Below are 24,583 nucleotides of genomic sequence, written 5' to 3'. Positions count from 1 at the left end.
AACACACACACACTAAAACACACATACTAACACACACACTAAAACACACATACTAACACACACACACACTAAAACACACATACTAACACACACACACTAAAACACACATACTAACACACACACACTAAAACACATACTAACACACACACACTAAAACACATACTAACACACACACACTAAAACACATACTAACACACACACACTAAAACACACATACTAACACACACTAAAACACACATACTAACACACACACACTAAAACACACATTCTAACACACACACACACACACACACACACTAAAACACATACTAACACACACACACTAAAACACACATACTAACACACACACACTAAAACACACATACTAACACACACACACTAAAACACACATACTAACACACAATCTCACTCACACTAACTCACACACACACACACACTAAAACACACATACTAACACACAATCTCACTCACACTAACTCACACACACACACACTAACACACAATCTCACTCACACTAACACACACATACTAAAACACATACTAACACACACACACTAAAACACACATACTAACACACACACACTAAAACACACATACTAACACACACACACACACACACTAAAACACATACTAACACACACACACTAAAACACACATACTAACACACACACTAAAACACACATACTAACACACACACACACACACACTAAAACACACATACTAACACACACACACACTAAAACACATACTAACACACACACACTAAAACACACATACTAACACACACACACACACACACTAAAACACATACTAACACACACACACTAAAACACACATACTAACACACACACTAAAACACACATACTAACACACACACACACTAAAACACACATACTAACACACACACACTAAAACACACATACTAACACACACACACTAAAACACACATACTAACACACACACACTAAAACACACATACTAACACACACACACTAAAACACACATACTAACACACACACACACACACACTAAAACACATACTAACACACACACACTAAAACACACATACTAACACACACACTAAAACACACATACTAACACACACACACACTAAAACACACATACTAACACACACACACTAAAACACACATACTAACACACACACACTAAAACACATACTAACACACACACACTAAAACACATACTAACACACACACACTAAAACACATACTAACACACACACACTAAAACACACATACTAACACACACTAAAACACACATACTAACACACACACACTAAAACACACATACTAACACACACACACACACACACACACTAAAACACATACTAACACACACACACTAAAACACACATACTAACACACACACACTAAAACACACATACTAACACACACACACTAAAACACACATACTAACACACACACACTAAAACACACATACTAACACACACACACTAAAACACACATACTAACACACACACACTAAAACACACATACTAACACACACACACTAAAACACACATACTAACACACACACACTAAAACACACATACTAACACACAATCTCACTCACACTAACTCACACACACACACACACTAACACACAATCTCACTCACACTAACACACACACACTAACACACACACTAAAACACACATACTAACACACAATCTCACTCACACTAACACACACACACTAACACACACACACACTCCACAAATATTCCTTTCACTTCTATTTTAAAAAACACAATAATTAGAACTCACCTGATTTATTTCTTTATAAAATAAAAGTCCTTTATTAGACAGTAGCTTATAACAAAAAGAGAAATATTGCAACGTAAAAGTGAAGGCACCGTGGGACATTAGTGTCTTTACTAAGGAGGCGAGAGCACAGGGTCACCTGTGTGTGTCTGGAGGACAGAGGGTCAGCAGCAGCAGTGTTTCTTTACTTTATTTGAAATTAAAGAGCTTTTATTCTGCAGTCTTGAATCTGAAGATGCTCCAAAACACCGTAGGGAACACAGTCGTTCCACATTCTGGAGGAAAAATAGATGGGAAAAAAATGGAATGACTAAAAAGAAAGAATGAAGATGAGAGCAGTGTCAATGAGGAACAAACAAACAAACAAACAAATATGACTGTAATGAAGAGTCATGACCAGGAGAAGAGCACGGGAACAGCAGACTTTTTCCTGACTGAAGGTTGTGTTTAAAATGGAAATAATTCAAGATAAAAGCTGAGCTGCGGTCATTTCTCCACACCCCATGTCCAGCTCTCAGCACTCAAACAGATTTGTGTTAAAATTCAAATACGTCTACATCGTTACAGCTGAGGACGGGTTTAATGCACTGAGGATGATGATGATGAAGATGATGATGATGATGATGAAGATGAAATCTGAAGCTAGTAATGTATTTATAAATAACCTACAGTTTGATGTATGTGTGTGTGTGAGTGAGTATGAGTGAGAGTGTGTGTGTGTATGTGAGTGAGAGTGTGTGTGTGTGTGTGTGTGTGTAGAGGTAACGTACTGTAGAGACTTCACACTGGTCGAGTTCTTTAACGCAGCACTCAACTTTTTGGCTCCGACGTCTGTGAACTTGTTGTACTTTACACTGAGGAGAGATAATAATAATGTTTATTATTATTATTATTATTATTATTATTATTAATGTGATAATCATCATCAGAAGTCTGAGATAAGAAGAATACAAATTCATTAGCCATAAGAAAATATTTATTTAGAACATAAAAAGAATTTATACACAAAACATGTAAGAAGTCACCCTAGGCTTGCTCATTAGAGATTAATATGAATAATTATAAACAGCACTTACTCCAGGTCCAGCAGAGACGTCATGAGCGGTAAAACCGAGGCCAGGCTCTCAGCTCCGCTGTCTCCGATCACGTTTCCGTACAGGCTGCAGGAGGACGGAGTGAAAATATTACAGCTTCCTTCAGAAACACCAAACACTGCCTAATTCTCTACAGTCAGCATGCGAATGAATGAAGTGGGCGTGGCAGGAGTTCAGGTGGGCGTGGCAGGAGGTCGTACCTGAGGCTCTGCAGCGAGGACGCGGATGCCAGGGCCTGTGACAGTCTCCGCACTCCACCATCTCCGATGCAGTTCTGAGAAAGACTGGAATGTCGGAGGAAGGAATTGAGCGTTACACTTCATGCAGTGAGACACTTCCACAGAGAGATTTTATAACGAATCACTGAGTTCAGGGAGAAGTGTGAGACTGACTTGAGCAGCTTGAGAGACGCCAGTGAGCTCAGGACACCGGCCAGATGTTCAGCTTCAACATCTCCCATCTTATTATTCTCCAGACTGGAAGAGAAGAAAAAGATGAGAGCATGAATGAGAGGCGCAGTGAGGCGTGAAGTCTTCAGCAGTGCAGTAACGCCAGCATCACGTTTACAGAAGAAACTCTCACATTTCTACTTTTTTCTTTCTTTCTTGTCTTCTGCACTTGCTTTCTTTCGTTTCTTTCTTCCTACCTTCTTAGCATTGCTTGCTCTCAATCTCTCTACCTTCTCTTTCTTTCACTCAATCTCTCTTTAAGACTTTAAAGCATGAGAAGTGTTTCTCCAGCTGAATGTTTATAAGAAGAGCACTTACTCCAGGTGATGGAGAGACTGAAGAGCAGGCAAGATCTTCACCAGCTGGAGAAAAACCTCAGGGTTGTGCTGCTGGCCGAGTCTTTAATACATAGAGAAAACAAACCACACTGATCAGTATACACACACACACACACACACACACACATCACAGTGTTCCTGTGGACTCAACATGCCCCTAAACAACTTTAAAACATGAGTGGGAAACATCAGCACAGCGAGCAGGGTTTCTGGATGTAGGGTCTCGGTAAGAGCACGTGTGTGTGATTGATGCAGGACTCACTCATACTCCAGCTTCTGAAGATATCTCACTGCCGGGACGCCGTCCTCCAGAGCCGGCTCGGCCTCGCTGAAAACACGACAGAGACGGTCAATACAACTGGCCACACAAGTGCTTTACTCTCTCTGTTCTCTGTTACTCTCTCTGTTTCAAATATGTGGCATTAATGTGAAGACAAATCTCAACCAAAGAGCAGAAACACACCAATGGAAGATGAGAGGAAGATGAATTTAGTCTTAATCTTAAAGAAAAGGTTTTGTTGGATGTGTCAGTCAGCAGTGTTAGTAAACTGTAAAGCTGTAGATCTGTATTGTTGGTCTGGGATTATTCTTCCTCATCTGAGGGAAGAATTTACGCTTAGCTGTGACCTTCACAGCCTTCAGGTAAGAAGAACTACTCATTACTGCATCACTCCAGTTTTGAAAAGTTGGATTAAAGCAGCTGTGGTTCCTCTAAAGCGTGGGTGTCAAACCGGATCCACAAAGGGCCGTGTGGGTGCAGGTTTTCGTTCCAACCGAGCAGAAGCTACACCTGAGTCTACAGAAAGCCAAGATCAGTTGATTAAACAGGTGGAATCAGGTGTGGCTTCTGCTCGGTTGGAATGAAAACCTGCACCCACACCGGCCCTTTGTGGATCCGGTTTGACACCTATGATCTAACAGTCCACAGCTGCTCTTTAAGAGACTTTACATCTACACAGAACACACTCACACACACTCCCCAGTTAAAGGTCTGTTCATGTCTCACCATAAGGGCAGCTTCTTCTCATTGTGGATTTGTACAAGAACGAACAGGTTCTCCACATGAGACACCTGCGACACCTTCAGAGGATTTATCGTAAACTTTTCAATAGCACTTTTCAAACTCAGTTGATCGCAGCTGCGATGCAAGTCCTTCCACAGGTTAATGGTGTCCATTGTAGGGGCCCTATTGAGGGAAAAACAGGCCATAAATTAACAAATTAATTAATGAATTAATAAACACATACATAAATAAAAAAATTTGAACATGAATATTTAAAATATTTAAAAAATATCTCAAATATATTCTTTTGCTTTAAGAAACCATATGGAAATATTTCTGATCACAAGAACTAACATTTCAGTTTTAAATGATTCCTCTTGATTCTAGACCTGATAACACACCATACATTTCAAACATTACTAGTGTGTGCTTTATTTCAATGTTGCTGCTAAAGAAAATTGCAACTCAGAAATGAAAATTGTTTGAAATGAAAGTTAAAATGTATGATCATAGATTGCTTAATACGTCCGCTGGTGGCCGAGTCACCGCCTTTGGGACACGCGATGACCGATAAACAAGTTCTGGAAATGTCTGAAACTGTGGAAGAAAATCTGGGAATCTTGGGAAATCACCAGCAGGAGCGGTACTGCCCAATCTGAGAGAGACTGTATTGTATGAACGAATGAACGTGAACCATGACTTTTTATTTTATTAGCAACATCTTGGTCAGGTTCTTGTTGAAGCGGAACAAACTTATAACGCCGCTGCTGTTGCACTGGGTGAAGCAGAATTGAGTAAAAAGACAAAAACATGGATTTCTCACCGGAACGATGTGACAAAGTCCAGTGCGACCAGCTCTTTGAGACCACTGAGGGGAACGCATGTGTCCCTCAAGTCGAGGGAAAACGTCCGTTTCAGTCCTTTGGTTTGTGAAAGAAGATGCCAAACAACATGGAGGTCCACTGGAGAGAGCTGAGCTCCACAAAACGACAGATTATCTGGAAGGTTTTTGACCAGAAGTTTGGCCAGTTTGACATTTCTGGCCTCGTACACACAGTGAAACAGTTCCAGTAACCTGCTGGGAATCAGCTCGCCCGGCTTCAGGTTTTCCAAATGGACTTCCACTGTTTTTCTTTTAGCCTGGAGGTCAGTACTGCTCTGGAAAACCCTACAGCAGGAAGGTGTGTTTTTCTGAAAAAGTAATCCCATTGTGTACCGCTGAAGCACATCCTGCCATTCTCCATGAACCTTTTTTTTCCGTTGGTGGAGCGTGGTCTGAGCCAGAAGCGTTTTATCGCTCAGTTCACTGGAATGTACCAAAAGCAGGGCACTTAGAAAGTTCTGCACAAAAAGATTAGCAAAATAAGTGACCTGGCTGTTGTCTGGTTCTTCCCTTCCTGTGTGTGTTAAAAGAATCCCAGAGTTGAGTCCGTAGTCTACCAGGTTTTGGTTTTGTTTTTGGTTTAAAAGGGAGTTCTGAGTCTTAAACCCATCCCATGCCACGTTACACAACTGCACAAGTTCCTGTTTGGATCCCTGAAGGTCATCATTCTGCTCTAGATACTGGCCCAGCACTCTCTGGTATAAATCCGTTAGAGTCGATGGCAAACCACTGCTTTTTTGATGCTCCGCCAAATAGCAGGTAAAACGACACAGCAAAGGGTTCGAGCACAAGCTGAAAATGTACTTTTGGTTTTGGATTTTTCTTAGTGCGTCCTCTTTCTCCGAAGCGTCCTCAAAATAGTTAGAGACGTACGTTTCTATGTCCTTCGGAGAAAAGCAAGATAACTCCAGGATACTGTCTACTTTACGCAGCAGCTGATTCAGGACATCTTTGGGTCGGGTGACGATCAAAACAGTACACCCTGACAGAATCTTTTTCTGGAACAAACCAGAGAACAGCTGCCTGATACTGTAGTTGCCATCCGTTGCTGAGGTAGCAGGGGACTGAAGAAGACCTTCGAGGTCTTTCATTTCATCGAAACTGTCAAAAACTACAAGAACGTTCTCTGGGAAGGCGAGCACATGTTTGAAGACGGCCTCCCCATCGTCACACTGGGGAGACGTGGAAGAATCGAAAAGCAGACTCTTCAGACTGAAGCTGCTCTGAGTCAGATTGAGAAGCTTGCAATTCAGTAGAAAGATAAACTGGAACTGCTGAAGGCCACCGCTGGACCAGTCCAAGGCCAAACGCTGGACGAAAGTGCTTTTTCCCATGCCGGCTTTCGCAAGGACGGTGATTAGGTGCTTGTTATTGGATGCACAGTTTTGGAAAACATGGCTCCTGTGCATCATGGCTTTCTTTCGCTCCGAGTCACTGAGCACCACAAGTTCCTTCTCTAAGCATTTGTTTGCATTCTTTCCAGTCCTGATTATCAGCTTCCTCTGCACCAGCGGCGTGTCTATGTAGTGTGACTCCATGCTCATTCCTCCTTGCATCATACTACACGTTTCTCCAAGGTGTGATTTCAAACGCTCGATAAAGTCTTGAATGTTCTCTGTGTAAGAAAGAGATGATCAGATATTATTCACATGAGCACATCAGATACAGAATGAACTGAGTAACTTATTTCTCCTCACTTGGTATCACTGGAATCTTCTTGATCTCCTGGGTTGCAGGAAGATCTTTGGAGGGTGATTTGTCTGTGATGGAACAAAATCCGACAAAATGAAAGACATGGTTTTACAAAAACACCAGCATATGAGGAGGCACTGAAATACTGAGTATATAACCAAAGGTAAGAACAGTAAGTCTACCTTTTGAGGGTGAAACTGGAGCTGTTTGGGATGGAGACTGACTCCTACTCGCACTGTCCGATAACGAGCTTACAGGCTGAATGGACATGCTGAGCTCTAAAGGAGCCACTGTACCGTCCACTGAAGAAGCACAAGAAGGACAGTTGATGGTTAATACACATACATTAAGTACTATCATTCTTCTGAACATCTACGTGTGCTCGTGTCAATCAGTTCCAAAGTCATTCAAAGTTCTCTGACCTCACATTCTGCATATTTCTCTTCCCGACCCTTCACCTGACATCAGCTGAACTGGCATGGCTGGTTTATTTAATTATACATTATTTCATCATGCCAGGTTTAAATCAGTCAGGATTAAACAGTTTATTAATTACAGTGCTCATAAAACCTCTGACTCACTTCACTTCACTTATCATCTTATCAAAAAAACTTCCTGAGCTTCCCTTAGAAATCCTGAAGTGGAAAGTCCTTAGATAGTCCTTGTAAGACGGAGCTGAGGATATATTTCCTGTCACAGCTGTGGAAATCTGACCAGCTCCAGCAGCTGCTGGTCCAGTTCAGTATTCAGTATGACTCCGTATGATCCTGTATGCAGCACCTCTGTGACCGTCTGATTTGGCCACCAATCATGAGTTCAACATACTGCAACACAGTGTGGGGTGAAATAAACACACCAGTTCCATTTATAGCTCCTCACCCTGCAGCCATACCGCAGTGATGACTCTGGGAATGAGGTTTTCTGGAATTCTGCTTTTGAATAGAACTCCAGAGCGCCATGGGAGATTGTCTGATTACTGTATAACGACTCTTTATGACTCAAAAACAAAAGTCATTATTTAGACTGCCTGTTTCTGGTGTAGGAAAACATATTTTGAGGTCACTCTAGAATAACCATTTCCATATCCCAGCTCTCACCACCAAATGGTGATCAAATCAGGAACTGTAAACTAGCAGACAGTTGGGTGGCTGACCCTTTGGATCTTTCTCCCATTCAATGCTTTGTTTAAGAGTATCACCTCTAGGCTTTTGCATTATCATTCCAGGGAGTCAATGCCCGTGAGGTCCACCTCTGCTTGGGGGTTTTTGTTTAAGGGTTTTACCTCTAGTAAGTTTGTATTGTCACACCTTCAAAACCTGCCCACTCAAGGCCTTTAAAACCGTAACGTATGTTCCTTTTCACTGGACTCGATGACCACAGTACCACCACAGTTTGTTCTGATCTCCAATAAAAAATTCCTGATGAACACTACTTCCCCTGGTCTGCTTTCGGTGAATTCACAACAATACTAAGGGATCATCTAGAAAGTGTCATCTTATTTCACTTACGAGGTGACAGAGGGGCGATCTGTGGCAACGGCACTGGAGCTAGAGATTGAGGTGAAACTACAGGGACAGATAAAAAATTATTGTTAATTAGTTATTGTTAAGGACGCTACAAACACAAAGATGAGCGAGATAATGATACTCGTGACTCACCCAACACATAGGTGTGTCCAACTGGCAGAATACTTTTAATGACCGGAGAAGAAAGAGGATTGAATGTTTGAATGATCTGCATTGCTGGCGCACCTAAATGTTTGGGATAGAAAAACACACACACACACAAACACACACACACACACGTGTGATTAAGATACGGCTGAAAAGCGATCGTAAAATATGACTAAAACATTAGAGCTGATGTTCACCAGAGGGCATCAGGGAGGCAGTGGTGGCAATCGTTAAGGGGAGGTGTAAAAACGAGGACATGCCGGTTAGATGGAAATCCCCTTCCTGTACAGAAGTGTTGAACCCTGGGGCTGTTTCAGAGCTCTTGGGGGGTGATGGAGGGATGAGACCTGAGTGGGAAACAATGGGGATTACCAATTAAAATCAACTTAATGCATGAAATGAGTGTGCTGTCGTCTTTCACTGTCATTAATTTACCTCGTTTACTGCGTTTAGAGCGAGGAGTTTTCTCTGATGCTCTCTCATCCACTGCTGAGAACAACACACACACACACACCAACAGTTATGTGGGGAAAAACAAGACAAAAGAAATAAAAAGAAAGATAATCAGTGAATTTAAATCACGCTCACCTCTACGCTTCCTTTTCTGTGCTTTTCTGCCAGGGGAAATCTTCTCGTAAACTTCACATACCAGTGTGGCTTTATCGTCTGATCCATCTGATGAAGAGGGTATGATTCAGTGAAAACAACAAATCTACTGTTAGTGCTCAACATAAAAGCACACTGGTTTACCTTGACCAGATTAACTGTTTATCTACCACCGAGGGCTTTAACTGCACTCACCTGGGATTGCGTCCCAGACATCTTCTGAGTAACTTGTGTCTGTTGTTAAAAAACAACAACACATAAATGCAATTAAAATATCATTTCTACAAACTGAATTGTGGCTCTTTGTGTAGAGTGGAGTTTAACTGACCGAGAAACTCTTCAAATGGAAAATCTTCAATCGGAGTGGACACGATGAGGTCCAATAACCGATCTGATGTTTAATAAAAACAAACAAAAATGGTTCATATTTCATTTAAGTACCAGCCAAATCAAAATACTACATACACACACACATGCATATGCAGTATATACAATCACAAATCCTCACCAGGAGGGGTTTCCCCTTGATCCACATTGGTCATGATGTCTTCAGGTTCTGTGAAACACAGACATTCAGATTCAGTGACATCAGTGTGAGAGGAAACAAGCTTAGTGCTAAATTATCTAGAATTATTTGTCATGAATAAATGAAAGGACATTACTGTGCCTGGATTACTCCTTTATTTACACTGCTTATAGGCTTTTTTGTTTATGCAGTAAATATTGTTCATGTAATAAATCACTATTAATATATTAGCTCAGTATGGACCTCATGGAAATCAGGAGTTATTCAGAAGGACCTTTATAAGCCCAGTGGAGCCTCGAAGCATCCAAAGTATCCTTTAAGGAAGCAACAGAGCTCCTAATGTTAATATTACGGCAAAAAACATTACTCAGCTGTAAACATCACTAACATACATTTATTCTCATTATTTACAGCACAGTGAGTTCATATACAGCTTCTTCACATATAAAAATAAAAGATTACTTATTTCAGAGTGCAGATCAATGTTATACAGTAACTGTCAGAATAACAAAAACTTAACAAGCACTGTGCTCCTTAACTATCCAAAGATCCCCTTTAAAGATAGAGATATATAAAGATAAAGATACTATATACCCTGTAAGTATCCAAAAAACACAATGTCAAGTGTTAACTATCCCAAAAATCTATTAAAGATGCATTGTGATCCAACGAACCTCTTACACATACACTACTCACCCTAACTTTAAAAAAAAAACTTCAAAGAAGCAATGTGCCCTTAAATTATCCAAAGAAACCCTTAAAAACACAATACACCCCTAAACAACCATGGACCCTGTTTAATAAAGCAGCATGCCCTTTCACTGTGCAAAGAACCCCTTAAACACACAACATACCCCCTAAACATTCAAGAACCCCTTAAACACACAACATACCCCCTAAACATTCAAGAACCCCTTAAACACACAACATACCCCCTAAACATTCAAGAACCCCTTAAACACACAACATACCCCCTAAACATTCAAGAACCCCTTAAACAAACAACATACCCCCTAAACATTCAAGGAACCACTTTAAGGAAGCACTATGACCCCTAATTATCCAAAGAAACCCTTAAAAACACAACATAGCCCCTAAACATTCATGGACATTATATAATAAAGCAACATGCCCTTTCACTGTCCAAAGAACCCTATAAAAACACAACATAGCCCCTAAATATTCAAGGAAGCACTTTAAGGAAGTACTATGACCCTTAGCTATCCAAAGAACCCCTTAAAAACACAATATATATATTAATATATAAAAACAAAATAAACCCCCGAACTATTCAAGGAACCACTTTAAGGAAGTACTATGAGCCTTAGCTATCCAAAGAAGGCATTAAGCATGCACCTTGTCCCTTAACTATCTGTATTACTCCACAGTGTGACCCCTAACTATCCTAGAAATCACTTTAAAAAAGGAAAATGATCCAAAACAAATCATTTTTGAAGCAGTACACTCCATTATTATCTGAAATGCTCTTTTAGGAAGCAGTGTGCACCTTGCAGTAAACTTGCACAACAGACATGTTTTGCTCTCAGCTGTATAAATTACATGAATGGATTAAAACACTTTATTATTGATCTGGTTTAAAAATGAAAGCGTGTATAATACTGTTACACAAACATGGCCCTTCTTCTCCTCAGCCTCATGGACATGAATAGCACTACTGTGTAAGAAATCATAATTAGATGATATCAGTTCTTCTTCCTCCCCGACTACAATGAATATAAAACACAACAGTGCACTCATGAGAAAAAACTTTAAAGCGGTTTTACTGGATGTGCGCAACGCATTATTATGGAGTCATTTCGGTGCCTCCGGTCCAAACCGCACCTACCCGCACTCTCACGAGCCATCGCATCGACTCACAGGTCGCACCGTCAACCGTTCATAACGCAGCGGTGTTAAGAGACGCAACATTTCAACACATTACAATTCCAGCAGCAGACAAAAATGCATCTTTATACAAATCATGTAAAAAACAAAAACAAACATTATATATAAAATTAATATTAATAAAAAATATTTCTAAAAAAAGAAAATCTATTCAAATAAAGCGTAACATTACAATAAAGGCGCGCAAAAGTGTCACCAAGACGTTATTTTATAGTTTTCTATTAAATGTAAAAAATAATAAATTACCTGTTTCAGAGCGCGGCTCCATATTACACTGCAAAACCCATTTTTTTTTTTTCATTTAATGATTTTCTCAGTAGGTCTGGAGCGGAAGCTGCTCTCTCTGCCTGTGCTCTGAAGTGCCGAGCGGTATGGTGCGCAGTTTGGCTTTGTTTTGGTTTGGTTTTACTTTCACATTTAGGTGGCTGGATTTGGCTGAGTCTGGTGACACACTATAGCATTTCATGTTGGTTTAAATTAATTATTTAATTAAACATATGACGTATAGCAATGGCATCAATCACATCAGGCATATATATATATATATATACAGAAAAAATGACCTGTCTGTCCACATGTCTATCTGTCTGTCTGTCAGATTGTGCACACCCGACCCTCACACCCATGTGCTTGTTCAATATCACATCCCACATATCACATTTATTCCCCTTTCATTGTCATCTTTGTGTTCATTCATCTACAACAGCATTAATGAGATCAGACTCTATGATCTGAAGTTGGGATGTTGATAAAACTCCCGTTCATCCTAAAGGTGTTGAGTGGGTTTGAATTAGATTCTGGACTCTGTGCAGGACACTCCAATTCTTCCACCACACCTTTAAGACACTCAACATCTTCCTGGATAGGTGTGACGGTCAGGGAGTGTGCATACTTTTGGCCGTATACTGTTCAGCTTTTCTCTCCGTTCATCTGTTTGACTCCATACGGGAGTAAGAGGGACAAGCTACCCCTCTTTCCATAGCCAGTGTGATTTTCCCAGAAATATTTTCCAGCACCATTCTATTTTTATTTATTATTATTTTTGGCTTTACAGGACGTTGCTAAGCTTACTGCTGGACAACCCTAGACAACATCAAATACACAAACACTGTAGCCTAAATGACACTTCCTGGTTGCTGACTTGGTACTGTGCCCAGGACAACACCACCGCCGTAGCAGTCTGGTGTTCCACACACACACACATGCTCCCTTTAGACAAGTCAGAGTGATCTAACGTATGAGTAAAGAGTCAAACTAAAAGAATGAATTTTTTAAAAATGACATCATTAATGATAAACAGTTACTATGGCACAGAGATTAAAACCTGCCAGGCAGGAATGTCTGCCATCTTTGCCAAGTCTGGCTCTGTAGCAGTGGTAAATATTGGGAAAGGTTAACCGGTGGTTAGGAGGAAAAAAAACAAAAACAAAAAAAAGCCTGTTCTTGAGGCTGCAGTGGCACACCTTTCCCACAAAATTCCACCAGGATTTATTTTTGGCATTCCGGATTTCTCAGAAAGAAAGTGGTTTCCTGAAAATAGAGGCTTGAATATTACTACTACTACTACTACTAATAATAATAATAATAAAGAATACTATCAATTGAAATCACCATAGGATTAGACAAAGATCATACCAGGGTTCTCCGGCTCATTCTCCATGAGCACTGAGGAGAAGATCACTTTGCTGGCATCCCACTTCTCCCAAACGGGAAGAGCGAGTCTCCTGGCCAAATCGTCTACGTCCACATCCGCATCACTCAGATTCTCAGCAAAAAAGCTCTGGTAGTACTGAGCCGAGAAGATCTGAGCCTCCACAAGCTGGGTAAGGAGTGAAGGAAGGAGCTTTGCCTCCTGCAGAACCTTCCTGACCTCAGATAGAACCTCTTGGAAAGGCACCATGATTCCACGAGAGCGCCGGCGTCCTTCATAGGATTACCACGAAGCATCCAGGACCTTCTCCAAACATCCAGACTGTCTGGTTAAAAGAAAGGGCCGAAAAAGCAATTTGCACCAAAGCATCGATAATAATCTCCTGTGTGTGTAATGGATGGACAGTTTCACATGTGCTTTTCCCAAATCAGAGACGTACGCAGATACGCCGAAGAGGACGGCTCTATCTCACTTCACTTTTTTTTTTTTCAGACTAGAAATCGGATGTAAAGGGAGAAATGGGAAGTTTGTTTCCATCACAATGATGCGATGTGTATATAAAATTCATCAGAATGCTGTGCAGTGCTAATCTCGGATCAGAGAGATAGACACTAGTGGAGGATCTACAGATCTGATCCGAGATCAGCTCTACATCAAGCTGTAACACTCCATTTAGACTTTAGGTCTGGAATCATTTTTAATCGTAAAACACGAAGAAAACAACTCTGATAAGAAGCCGTTACAGCTGCCGCTCTCATTCTTAATGACTTTCATAGTGACTTTCAATTCTACAAGAAATTTGTGAACTCATTTCAGACAGCTCTGAATTTCTGGAAATCCCCCACAGGTTCTTATCACTGTGTGGATTGTGTCATGTCAAAAAAATATACAACTGTATAAGAGATAATGCATTACATTCACACACTACTTTTCACTGCATCGCTACAACAAAGTGTTTTCCTTCCACTACAAGACCAAAAAAAAGAAAAGAATCCAGAGAACCCTTAAAGAACCCTTTGGAGAACTCTTGGAGATGTTTTAATCATCAGAAAGAACCTGTACTTATTGCAAAGAAGAATGTAGAACCTAAAGAGTGAGAGTTTATCTGAAAAAGGTTCCACATAGCGACATGTTCTAGAAGCTAAGAGTCCAGAGAACCCTTCAGGAACCCCCCTTTCCCCTCTAAGAGTGTATGGAAGCATGTGGGGGAACCTTCAACTCTCATCTCTACACATCAGAAAGAAATCCAAGCAGAAGCCTTTTCGGGAAGCTGAGAATCCTTAGTTATCCAATAAAGCACTAAAGAACCCTTAGAAAGGATTTAGAACCCTACATCTGAGTTGTTTTTTTTTTGCAAATAGGAACTTTTTTGAGCAGTAAAGTCAATAAACCTCTACAAAACCTTTGGAGAAACTTTTGCTCTAAGCGTGTATTTATTAACTGGGTATATATGTGTGTGTGTGTGTGTGGGGGGGGCTCCTAAAGGGTCTATCTAGAACCTTACAACAAAATGTTTTCCTGCCAGAAAACAATTCAACTCTTGTTATGGAAGCTCAGGACCCTTAATTATCCAGCGAGCTTAAAGAACCTCTGAAGAACATCTAAGAGTTGCAAAGAAATCTTGAAGAATGGAGAACTGTCCAAAAGGGCTTTTTTTGTAGAACCCTGTGTAGAAGCTGATAAGCCTTAAAGGACCAGTGAGGGAAAAAAATAAAATAAAATAAAATATTTCTGAGGTCAAACATGATCACAAAACATAATCAAGCTCAAAAATAAATAAATAAAAATAAAATACAATAATATAAAATAAAAAAAGATAAAATAAAATAGGATAAGATAAAATAAAATAAAATAAAATAAAATGAATTAAAAAAACAAAAAACAACACATTGGGTTTTTTTTTGCTCTTAATTATTTACATAATTTATTATCTACTTTATAACAAATTAATAGATAAAAAACACACACACATTGAAATGATTCATCATTTTTACTTTTTCTCTAATAATAATGTGCATAATTTCACAATGATTTATTAACAAAAAAAAGAAAAAGAAAAGAAAAAGTAGAAAAGTTAATGTTCCCTCTGTCAGAGCTCCCGGTTCGGCCCGTAAAATCCCAGTGTGTTCACATAAAGGTTTCTTCTTCTTCTCCTCGGCGTTTTCCTGGTTAGAAATTTCAGACCTTTTCAGAGCATTTCTTAAAATTTCCCCGAGGTTTCCACGTTCAGCTTAATTCACCTACGATTTAAAGGTCATGCAGAAAAAAAAGAGGACGGATTAAAGACACGCAGAAAAACGAGGGGGCAGTCAAAAGACAAAAGTGAATCAAAATCTTAAAAAAGTCTTTCTGAACGACACAAAATGTTATCATCCATCCATCCATCCATCGTCTATACCCGCTTTATCCCTAATTAGGGTCAGGGGGATCTGCTGGAGTCTATCCCAGCACACATTGGGTGAAAGACAGGGGTACACCCTGGACAGGTCACCAGTCCATCACATGGCCACACATATAGACAGACAACCACACACACTTACACTAACTCCTATGGGCAATTTAGAATTACCAATCAACTTAATGTACATGTTTTTGGGCTGTGGGAGGAACCCAGAGTAAACCCATGCAGGCACGGGGAGAACATGCAAACTCCACACAGAAAGGCATTTATTTTATTTATTCATGAACGCTTCGTACGATTTTTTTTTATCCATTTCTAGTTACGCTTAATGTTGGCGCAAAAACCGGTTCCTCTTCTCACTTTCCTTATATCAGCTATCTCATTACGGTGAAAGCCTAAAGAGTAAAAACTCCTCTGTCGGAAAACGTTCCTAAAAATCTTGTCACAAAGCGCTCGCACTGGAGACTCCTTCCATAAATATTTAAAAAAGAGTGCGTAATTACTGATCCAGGGAAGGTTTTTTATCTATTTTGGAGCGTTGGCCATACGGGCCAGTGTGAACGTTGCTATAGAAACCCTAACACACTCGAATGACCAATGGGAATGGAGAATTCAGAACACTTGATAGAAAACACGAGTAGGAAATGAGTTGGATTTGATTTAAGTGCACGTTAACGAAAATTCAGATCGGAGATTCTGCACCTCCATCATGGTAGCGGTTTCAATCTTCCTCTTTATAAATGCTTTGCCGGTGTTTTATAAAAGAGGAAGATTTCAACCATTGCCATAGTTTCATGTTTAGCGATGTGTGTTAAAAGGGAACTGTTCATTTAACCCCAGAAACTCGGATGGAAATGGAATCTGTTTCCACGATTAATAAAAAATCAGAATAATTCTTTTAGGGATTTCAGGATCAGGATCAGGGATCAGGAATCAGAAGGATCAGGGATCAGAAAGACCAGTGAAGTTGTCACATTTATTATGATCTAAATAATTCCTTCGAGAAAATGAACAGGAAATTTAAAGGAATACTGTGAGGCATTCATGACCAGAAATGACTCATGAGGCATTCCTGTATTCCCAGCTATGTTCCGTTAAAGCCAAACATCCTGAGTACGGATTTCAGGTGTGTTTGCAGAAGGAACCGGAGAAAAAACAAGGCTATAAAAGAGAAACTTGTGTAGAAAACATTCAAAGATTGACGAAGCGATTGTGATTTGTGCCACGGATGCTGACGTTCACTCCATAGCCGTGTCTGGGTTTCTGTCAGAGGTGGAACCGGAAGCACAGTATTCTTTTATACCTGTAAAACATACAAAAGAAAAGGGTTAGAGTAGATACACACAGTAGTATGCAGTAGATTGTGTTTCGGTAATGATGGAGTTAATTTCTAATGTTTGGCTCTGTGCATTTCCTTACAGCCATCACTTCTGTTTTTTTTCTGCCTGATGAGACTCCACCGTTATGTGAAACCATCACACGTGTCTGCGTTTCCTTTACACACCGACACATTGAACCAAATAAATCAAACCATGACCATGCTAGCTAGAAGTAGGCTGTTCCTCTGTGAAGTCACCTCTGTACGATGCTAACAAACTGACGCAGGTGTTGCTTTTAAACGAGAGTTCAAATCATTTCACGCTAAAGAGATGTTTTCACAGTTTAACACACAGACAGCTAACTCTTCTGAAGCCTCAGTGTCTTCTCTTAGGGTTTAGCATGTTCTTTGAAAAATAGGAGATCTTCAGCTCATGCAGTTAAAGCATCGTGTGTAGAAAGGAAATGTTTGTGGTTTACACTTTATTCTCAACATTGCTGTTAAACAAAGACAAAGACAAGAACTTTTCTGAAATTTCTGAAGTTTGTTTAGTCCCAATTACAAACACAAGAACAGAGGGATTTCACTGAAACGTTCCAAGAAATATCCACAACGATCCATAGAACACTGTAGGAAGCTCTTCACCAGAGTCTCGTGTCTGGTGTAGTTCTTCTTCACTTCACCAGAGTCTCGTGTCTGGTGTAGTTCTTCTTCACTTCACCAGAGCCTCGTGTAGTTCTTCACCAGAGCCTCGTGTCTGGTGTAGTTCTTCTTCACTTCACCAGAGTCTCGTGTCTGGTGTAGTTCTTCTTCACTTCACCAGAGCCTCGTGTAGTTCTTCACCAGAGTCTCGTGTCTGGTGTAGTTCTTCTTCACTTCACCAGAGCCTCGTGTAGTTCTTCACCAGAGTCTCGTGTCTGGTGTAGTTCTTCTTCACTTCACCAGAGCCTCGTGTAGTTCTTCACCAGAGTCTCGTGTCTGGTGTAGTTCTTCTTCACTTCACCAGAGCCTCGTGTAGTTCTTCACCAGAGCCTCGTGTAGTTCTTCACCAGAGCCTCGTGTAGTTCTTCACCAGAGTCTCGTGTCTGGTGTAGTTCTTCTTCACTTCACCAGAGCCTCGTGTAGTTCTTCACCAGAGCCTCGTGTAGTTCTTCACCAGAGCCTCGTGTAGTTCTTCACCAGAGTCTCGTGTCTGGTGTAGTTCTTCTTCACTTCACCAGAGCCTCGTGTAGTTCTTAACCACAGGATCTCCAGGATCTTCTTTATCTTCTTCTTTGGTCTGATAAAAAATTCCAGCTTTAATTTTCCCCTCAGACAGTTTAGTCTGATTCTTTCGACACCTTCTGGAGTCCTTCAATGAATCCTGCTGCTGTGTCCAGTCCAACTTTTCAGTCCATCTGTGTCCATGCTGTTCCCAAACAAAAACAGCAGGAACATTTGATACAATCTCTAGGGCCAGACAGGAGGGGCACCATTGTGAGGATTCTCATGACATCATCACCCTGGCTACTGTTGTCGTCCTCTCAGTGGTCAGAAAATAAGTGTGAAAGTAAAGATACAAATTTAAAAATATAAGTGTCCTGTTTACAAAGGGCAAAGTCCGAGAGGACTAATGGCCATTTTCGATCCTTCTAAGGTAGAAGCAATTAGGAAATAACAGGCACCACCCATGAACAATAACAAATAAAATTTTATTACATAGTAATAATCATCACACAAGCATTCACCATAATTTAATGTGTGACATGAGGCATGTTTTGGCAGCTTGGCTAAACATATTCCTGTGGTAATGTAGTAATTATGTTCATATTTCTGTGCTAATAGCCTGAAAGCTGTGTGTTTAACTAGCCAGAACACTGCTGAACCCTTGAGCGTGACCTTTAACCCTGAAGTAATGATCTTTACACTCTGGCAGGATTGTGTCTGATGTTTCTGCTCAGCAGTCTGGATCTGTAGTGAGACTTACAGCTTCCCAAATCCCTGACAGATAAGGTACTGTTTGAAATCTGGGACACTGATTAACCAGCTAAACTAAACGGAGTAGAAACCGTCCAAAGTGCAGGTTTGTGTAGTGTATTGTTTCTATAGCAATTATAATATAATATAATATAATATAATATAATATAATATAATATAATATAATATAATATAATATAATATAATAATTATATAATTATTATAATTATATAATTATTATATATATATATATATATATATATATATATATATATATATATATATACACACACACACACACACACACACACACACACACACACCGGTGAGCCACTGACCACTGAGAGGTCAAGTGAATAACACTGATGATCTCCTCATCATGGCACCTGTTAGTGGGTGGGCTAGACCACTGGATCATAGCATCTCCAAAACTGCAGCTCTTGTGGGGTGTTCCTGGTCTGCAGTGGTCAGTATCTATCAAAAGTGGTCCAAGGAAGGAACAGTGGTGAACCGGAGACAGGGTCATTGGTGGCTGAGGCTCATTAATGGACGTGGGGAGCAAAGGCTGGCCCGTGTGATCCGATCCAACAGATGAGCTACTGTTGCTCAAATTGCGTTTGGGGCCGCATAGCCGCAGACCAGGCAGGGTGCCCATGCTGACCCCTGTGCACCGCCGAAGGCACCAACAATGGGCACGTGAGCATCAGAACTGGACCTAATGGAAGAAGGTGGAATCACGTTTTCTTTCACGTGGATGGCCGGGTGTGTGTGCGTCTCTTACCTGGGGAACACATGGCACCAGGATGCACTATGGGAAGAAGGCGAGCTGGTGGAGGCAGTGTCCTGCTTTGGTCAATGTTCTACTGGGAAACCTTGGGTCCTGCCATCCATGTGGATGTTACTTGGACACATACCACCTACCTAAGCATTGTTCCAGACCATGTACACCCTTTCATGGAAACGGTATTCCCTGATGGCTGTGGCCTCTTTCAGCAGGATAATGCACCGTGCCACAAAGCAGAAATGGTTCAGGAATGGTTTGATGACCACTACAACCAGTTTGAGGTGTTGACTTGGCCTCCAAATTCCCCAGATCTCAGTCCAATCCAACATCTGTGGGATGTGCTGGACAAACTACTCTGATCCATGGAGGCCCCACCTCACAACTTACAGGACTTAAAGGATTTGCTGCTAACATCTTGGTGCCAGATCCCACAGCACACCTTCAGGGATCTAGTGGAGTCCATGACTTGATGGATCAGGGCTGTTTTGGCAGCAAAAAGGGGACCAACACAATATTAGGCAGGTGGTCATAATGTTATAACTGATGGTTGTATATATATATATATATGTATGTGTGTGTATATATCAGTGGCGGACCGTTAGGGCCAGCAAGTCCTTCTCTGCTGGCCTAAACAGCAGTGATCTGAATCACTGACTTGCATGTTAATATATTTAATATATTTTTCCATGAATGTGTATTAAATTAATACCCAATACCCAATAGTCTATTCTCTACATTTCATAGCTTTTCTCTCGGTTGCGCTGCTTCCAGAAGTGTATATTTATGATAAGAGTATTTATCCAATCATATTTCAGCCAGTGGATGACATCATGTGTCGCCAGGGTGAAAGAAATTTGCCTTAAGGCCTTCAGAATTAATAGTGCAGGCGCCCGGAGCTTAAAATAAGTGGCAATGAAATTATTTCATTAACCAATCAGATTTCGAGTTGGCGTCACTGGGGCCATCTAGCAGGCATATGATTACGTCAGCAATTTCCCGTCCTTTGATTGGATAATTGATTGGAGTAGTCAGAGGCAGCGAACCACATAAACTATTCCTTGTGAGGTGTGAAATACTGTAGACTAATTTCTTTTTTACTTTGTTATTTAACGGTTGATTAGTATATACTGCCATGGCGTCCAGGGGCGATTCTAGAATTTTCAATTAAGGGGGGCTCAGCCCCCAGTGAGGGTATAATAGTAATAGTAATAGTAATAGTAATAAATAAATAAATAAATAAATAAATAAATATAAAATAAAATAAAATAAAATAAAATAAAATAAAATAAAATAAAATAAAATAAAATAAAATAAAATAAAATAAAATAAAATAAAGGTTTGACTAACAGGGTAGGATGGTAAACTTATTGCAACAATCCACTGTATTGCACAGATGTGTATAACATTTGAGTACTGAACAAGACAAATACGAGTCTTCCGGATCTCTCTTACACACACACACACACACACACACACACACACACACCTGTCCTCTGATCCTCGCTCTGTGATGCCGCGGTCTGTGGATTGAAAAACATGCTGAAAGACGGGAAGGAGCCGAATTCTGCCGTCGTTTTCATATGAAATTTAAAGGGGACTGAGGAGAGAATTTTGTGTATGGTTCATGGAGAATAGTATCACAGCCTGGTTTGGAAACAGCACCAAAGAGGACAGGTAAGCTCTCCAGAGGGTGGAGCGATCAGCCAAGCGTACCGTCCGCACCGAGCTTCCAGGAAGATAATGAAGGACCTCAGCCATCCCAACAATGGACTCTTCTCACTGTTGCGGTCAGGGAAACGTTTCCGTTCCTTGAAGGCAAACACAGAGAGAATGAGGGGGAGCTTCTTCCCGCAGGCCATTCGGGCCCTCAACCAGAACACCTAGAACCTGGACTTTCTAGACCTACCCCACACATGAACATTACATTCTACCTCAGCTGATTGTTGCATACATGATAATTGCAGTACCTGTATACTCTGCACTACTCTGCACACACAATAACCACACCCACTGGACATCTTTGTGTACATACTGCACTGACACTTTACTGTTACAATTGGTTTTGCACAATAGATATGGATATTCCTGTTAAAATTGGACATTTATATTTGCCTTTATATATATAATTTATCTTATGTATGCACACTGTACATACTGTATTATTGTCATTACATTTATATTTGTCTTTTTTATCTACATACATGTATATACTATATACTTTATATTATAGATGTTTATACATATATATACATATTTATGTATTTTTATAAACATTATATTACGTTATTATATTATGTATATTATATTATATATTGCATTATATAATTATTATTTATTTTTATATTATATACATATTTTATTTTGATATATATATTTTATATACACATATATTTGTATATGTATATTATATACATTATATACATTATATACATTAATGGCTTTACATAACTACTGGTGTTTTTTCATAATTTATGAGGTCTTTAATTTCTACTATGATAGTTTTTATTTTTCCTATATATATATATATATATATATATATATATATATATATATATATATATATATATATATATTTTTTTTTTTTTAACCTATATCCCTATACTTTTCTTGTCCACACACTTTTAATTCTTTCTTCAAATGTAGGACAGTCGTAAAAATGATGGTATAGGTGGTGGATTAATTCAGGAAGGACACCAGTGAAGGCCTAGGTGTGAAATGCACGGCCTGCCACTGATTATATATATATATATATCTCGGAGAGATAGAAAGAGAAACTTCTGTATAAAACATTCAGGGTATAGCTGAAAAGGAATAAAACATTTGAGGGTGTGCTGCTCTAGTAAAATAATCAACTACTTCTTCCTCAAACCATGGGGATGTTTATTATTTTCCTTTATTGTCCAGCAGCTTTATACGACTTTAACACTGTTACTGTTGTTTATTGTTATTATCACCACGGGAACTTCAAAAAACCTGAACTGAATTTATTTACATATTTTTCTTTGGGTTTGTTTCCGCCTCAGTCCCTCGGTGTACAGTGTGGTGGACTGTTTAATTTAATATCAAACTGATTTAACAATAATAGGGTAAATAGCATTAATATCAATATAATCATAAATAGAATGGTTTTATTGATGAAATCCAAACCTGTGCCTTTGTATATGTGGGTGTAAATGATTAAGGGAGCGGTGAGGAAAACTCCGACAACAAAAACTGAAAGAAAGCAGCTGTTTAGAGCGACTTCTCCATTACTACAGCTGCTTTAGATTAAAAATAAATCAAAAAACAAATCAACTTCGGCAGAAGACTGTCTGTAAAACTCCAAACATCTAAGAAGGCAGCTGAGATTTGAGACTTTAGTAGATTACATCAAGTGACTTTAGTTCCACATTAGGATCTTCCTGCCAGTCACGTGGTTTTGCAGCACACGCTGTGAGTCTAAAGCCTGCAGATCAAGTTACATGGGCAGGGAAGAACGGTGTTTTCCATTTTCATGGATGCTCAAACAAGTCATTTCATCAGCTTTGCTACACCGCAGATTGTTGCATACAAAAAAGAAAAGAAAAGAGGGGCTTTTAAAGCAGAGGTGGCTCTTCTCCTAAACTCCCACATGCACTTTCTAGAATCTTCTTTCTGGTGGTGTATAAGAAGGTGTTGCAGAAATTCCAAAGTGGGATCTAAAATTAGTCATATGTATTAATTCTCCGTGGCTTGGTACTGAAATAGCTACCGAAAAAAAAACACACATGAGAAAGCACCATGACAATCACATGATGCTGCACCCTCTCACAATCCATCTCTGTATCCTTAACCCTCCATGTGACCTACATGGCTTTTTATTACTGATGAATTTTTTAGTCTTTAAATCTTTGAGAGTCTTTAATCACACCCAAAAGTCCACTGCTGAATGACCTGGAGTTCAAATCCTGTTCAAATCTGTGGCCTTGGGACAAAGGAGCAAAATAAGTGGGAGTGGCAACCTCTTTGACCTCCGTCAATCACAGCGATCACTTGTCTGTGAGCTCAGGGTGTGGAAGAGGGTTGGCGTGATCGTTCCTCGGACTGTATCGGGGGGAGAGCTGGATGCTAAAGTGACGAAGGAGCAAAATAAGTGGGGGTGGCAACCTCTTTGTCCTCCGTCAATCACAGCGATCAGTCGTGTGGAAGAGGGTCAGCGTGATCGTTCCTCAGACTGTATCATGGGGAGATGCTAAATTAAATTATGAGCAAAAGAAAAAAAAACTGGACAGGAAATCTAGAGTCCATAATGAAAAACATCAGCCTACATCTAAGACAATGACTCAGACAATTACTCATTCATTAATAAAAAAGTCCAGCATTATGTTATGAATACATGTCACTGCGTGTCAGTTTGGGGCGGATGTGGGAATTAAGAGAGGGGTTATTTTTAGAAACACAGAGACAATACAACTAGAAGCTGAGTGCAGAGGTCTCCTCCACCACAGGGCCTGCAGGCAGACCGGCTTCAGCAGGTGCTTTGGTGATTGTATGCAAAACCTGA

General features: G+C 40.0%; 2 protein-coding genes across 7 annotated transcripts in view; both read right to left on the bottom strand.

Moving 5' to 3' along the window:
• Positions 1–1,587: 1,587 nt before the first annotated feature.
• ciita (class II, major histocompatibility complex, transactivator) lies at positions 1,588–15,353 on the bottom strand. Of its 4 annotated transcripts, none has more exons than XM_058375481.1 (20): positions 13,587–15,353; positions 10,029–10,076; positions 9,849–9,911; positions 9,716–9,754; positions 9,503–9,589; positions 9,350–9,400; positions 9,112–9,261; positions 8,900–8,992; positions 8,750–8,806; positions 7,424–7,543; positions 7,247–7,309; positions 5,490–7,164; positions 4,670–4,849; positions 3,926–3,991; positions 3,644–3,724; positions 3,269–3,352; positions 3,077–3,160; positions 2,859–2,942; positions 2,553–2,636; positions 1,588–2,057 (listed from the first exon to the last, which is right to left on the bottom strand). In XM_058375481.1, exons 1-20 carry the CDS (start codon positions 13,849–13,851, stop codon positions 1,982–1,984), a joined length of 3,450 nt encoding a protein of 1,149 aa, XP_058231464.1. In that variant the 5' UTR covers positions 13,852–15,353; the 3' UTR covers positions 1,588–1,981. The 4 variants fall into 4 exon arrangements, with proteins under 4 accessions (XP_058231464.1, XP_058231455.1, XP_058231480.1 ...); XM_058375472.1 differs by having other exon boundaries at positions 1,589–2,057; positions 9,350–9,403; positions 13,587–15,352; XM_058375497.1 differs by lacking the exon at positions 13,587–15,353 and adding an exon at positions 12,198–13,537 and having other exon boundaries at positions 1,589–2,057.
• A 220-nt stretch (positions 15,354–15,573) lies between these two features.
• The window catches only part of nubp1 (nucleotide binding protein 1 (MinD homolog, E. coli)), a 33,455-nt gene continuing 24,445 nt past the window's right edge, over positions 15,574–24,583 (bottom strand). Inside the window, exon 11 of one of the 3 annotated variants that reach the window (XM_058416454.1) lies at positions 15,574–17,306. In XM_058416454.1, coding sequence (XP_058272437.1) covers positions 17,242–17,306 — 65 coding nt within the window. In that variant the 3' untranslated portion in view covers positions 15,574–17,241. Of the gene's footprint in view, positions 17,307–22,696; positions 24,254–24,583 lie in introns of those variants that run through there. The other 2 variants (XR_009207285.1, XM_058416463.1) reach the window with 2 other exon arrangements.

This window comes from Hemibagrus wyckioides, linkage group LG02, assembly GCF_019097595.1.
Source record: "Hemibagrus wyckioides isolate EC202008001 linkage group LG02, SWU_Hwy_1.0, whole genome shotgun sequence".
NCBI classification, from domain to species: Eukaryota; Metazoa; Chordata; class Actinopteri; order Siluriformes; family Bagridae; genus Hemibagrus; species Hemibagrus wyckioides.
The sequence above is the reverse complement of the archived record's forward strand: the minus strand, read 5'-3'. Positions and strand labels throughout refer to the sequence as shown.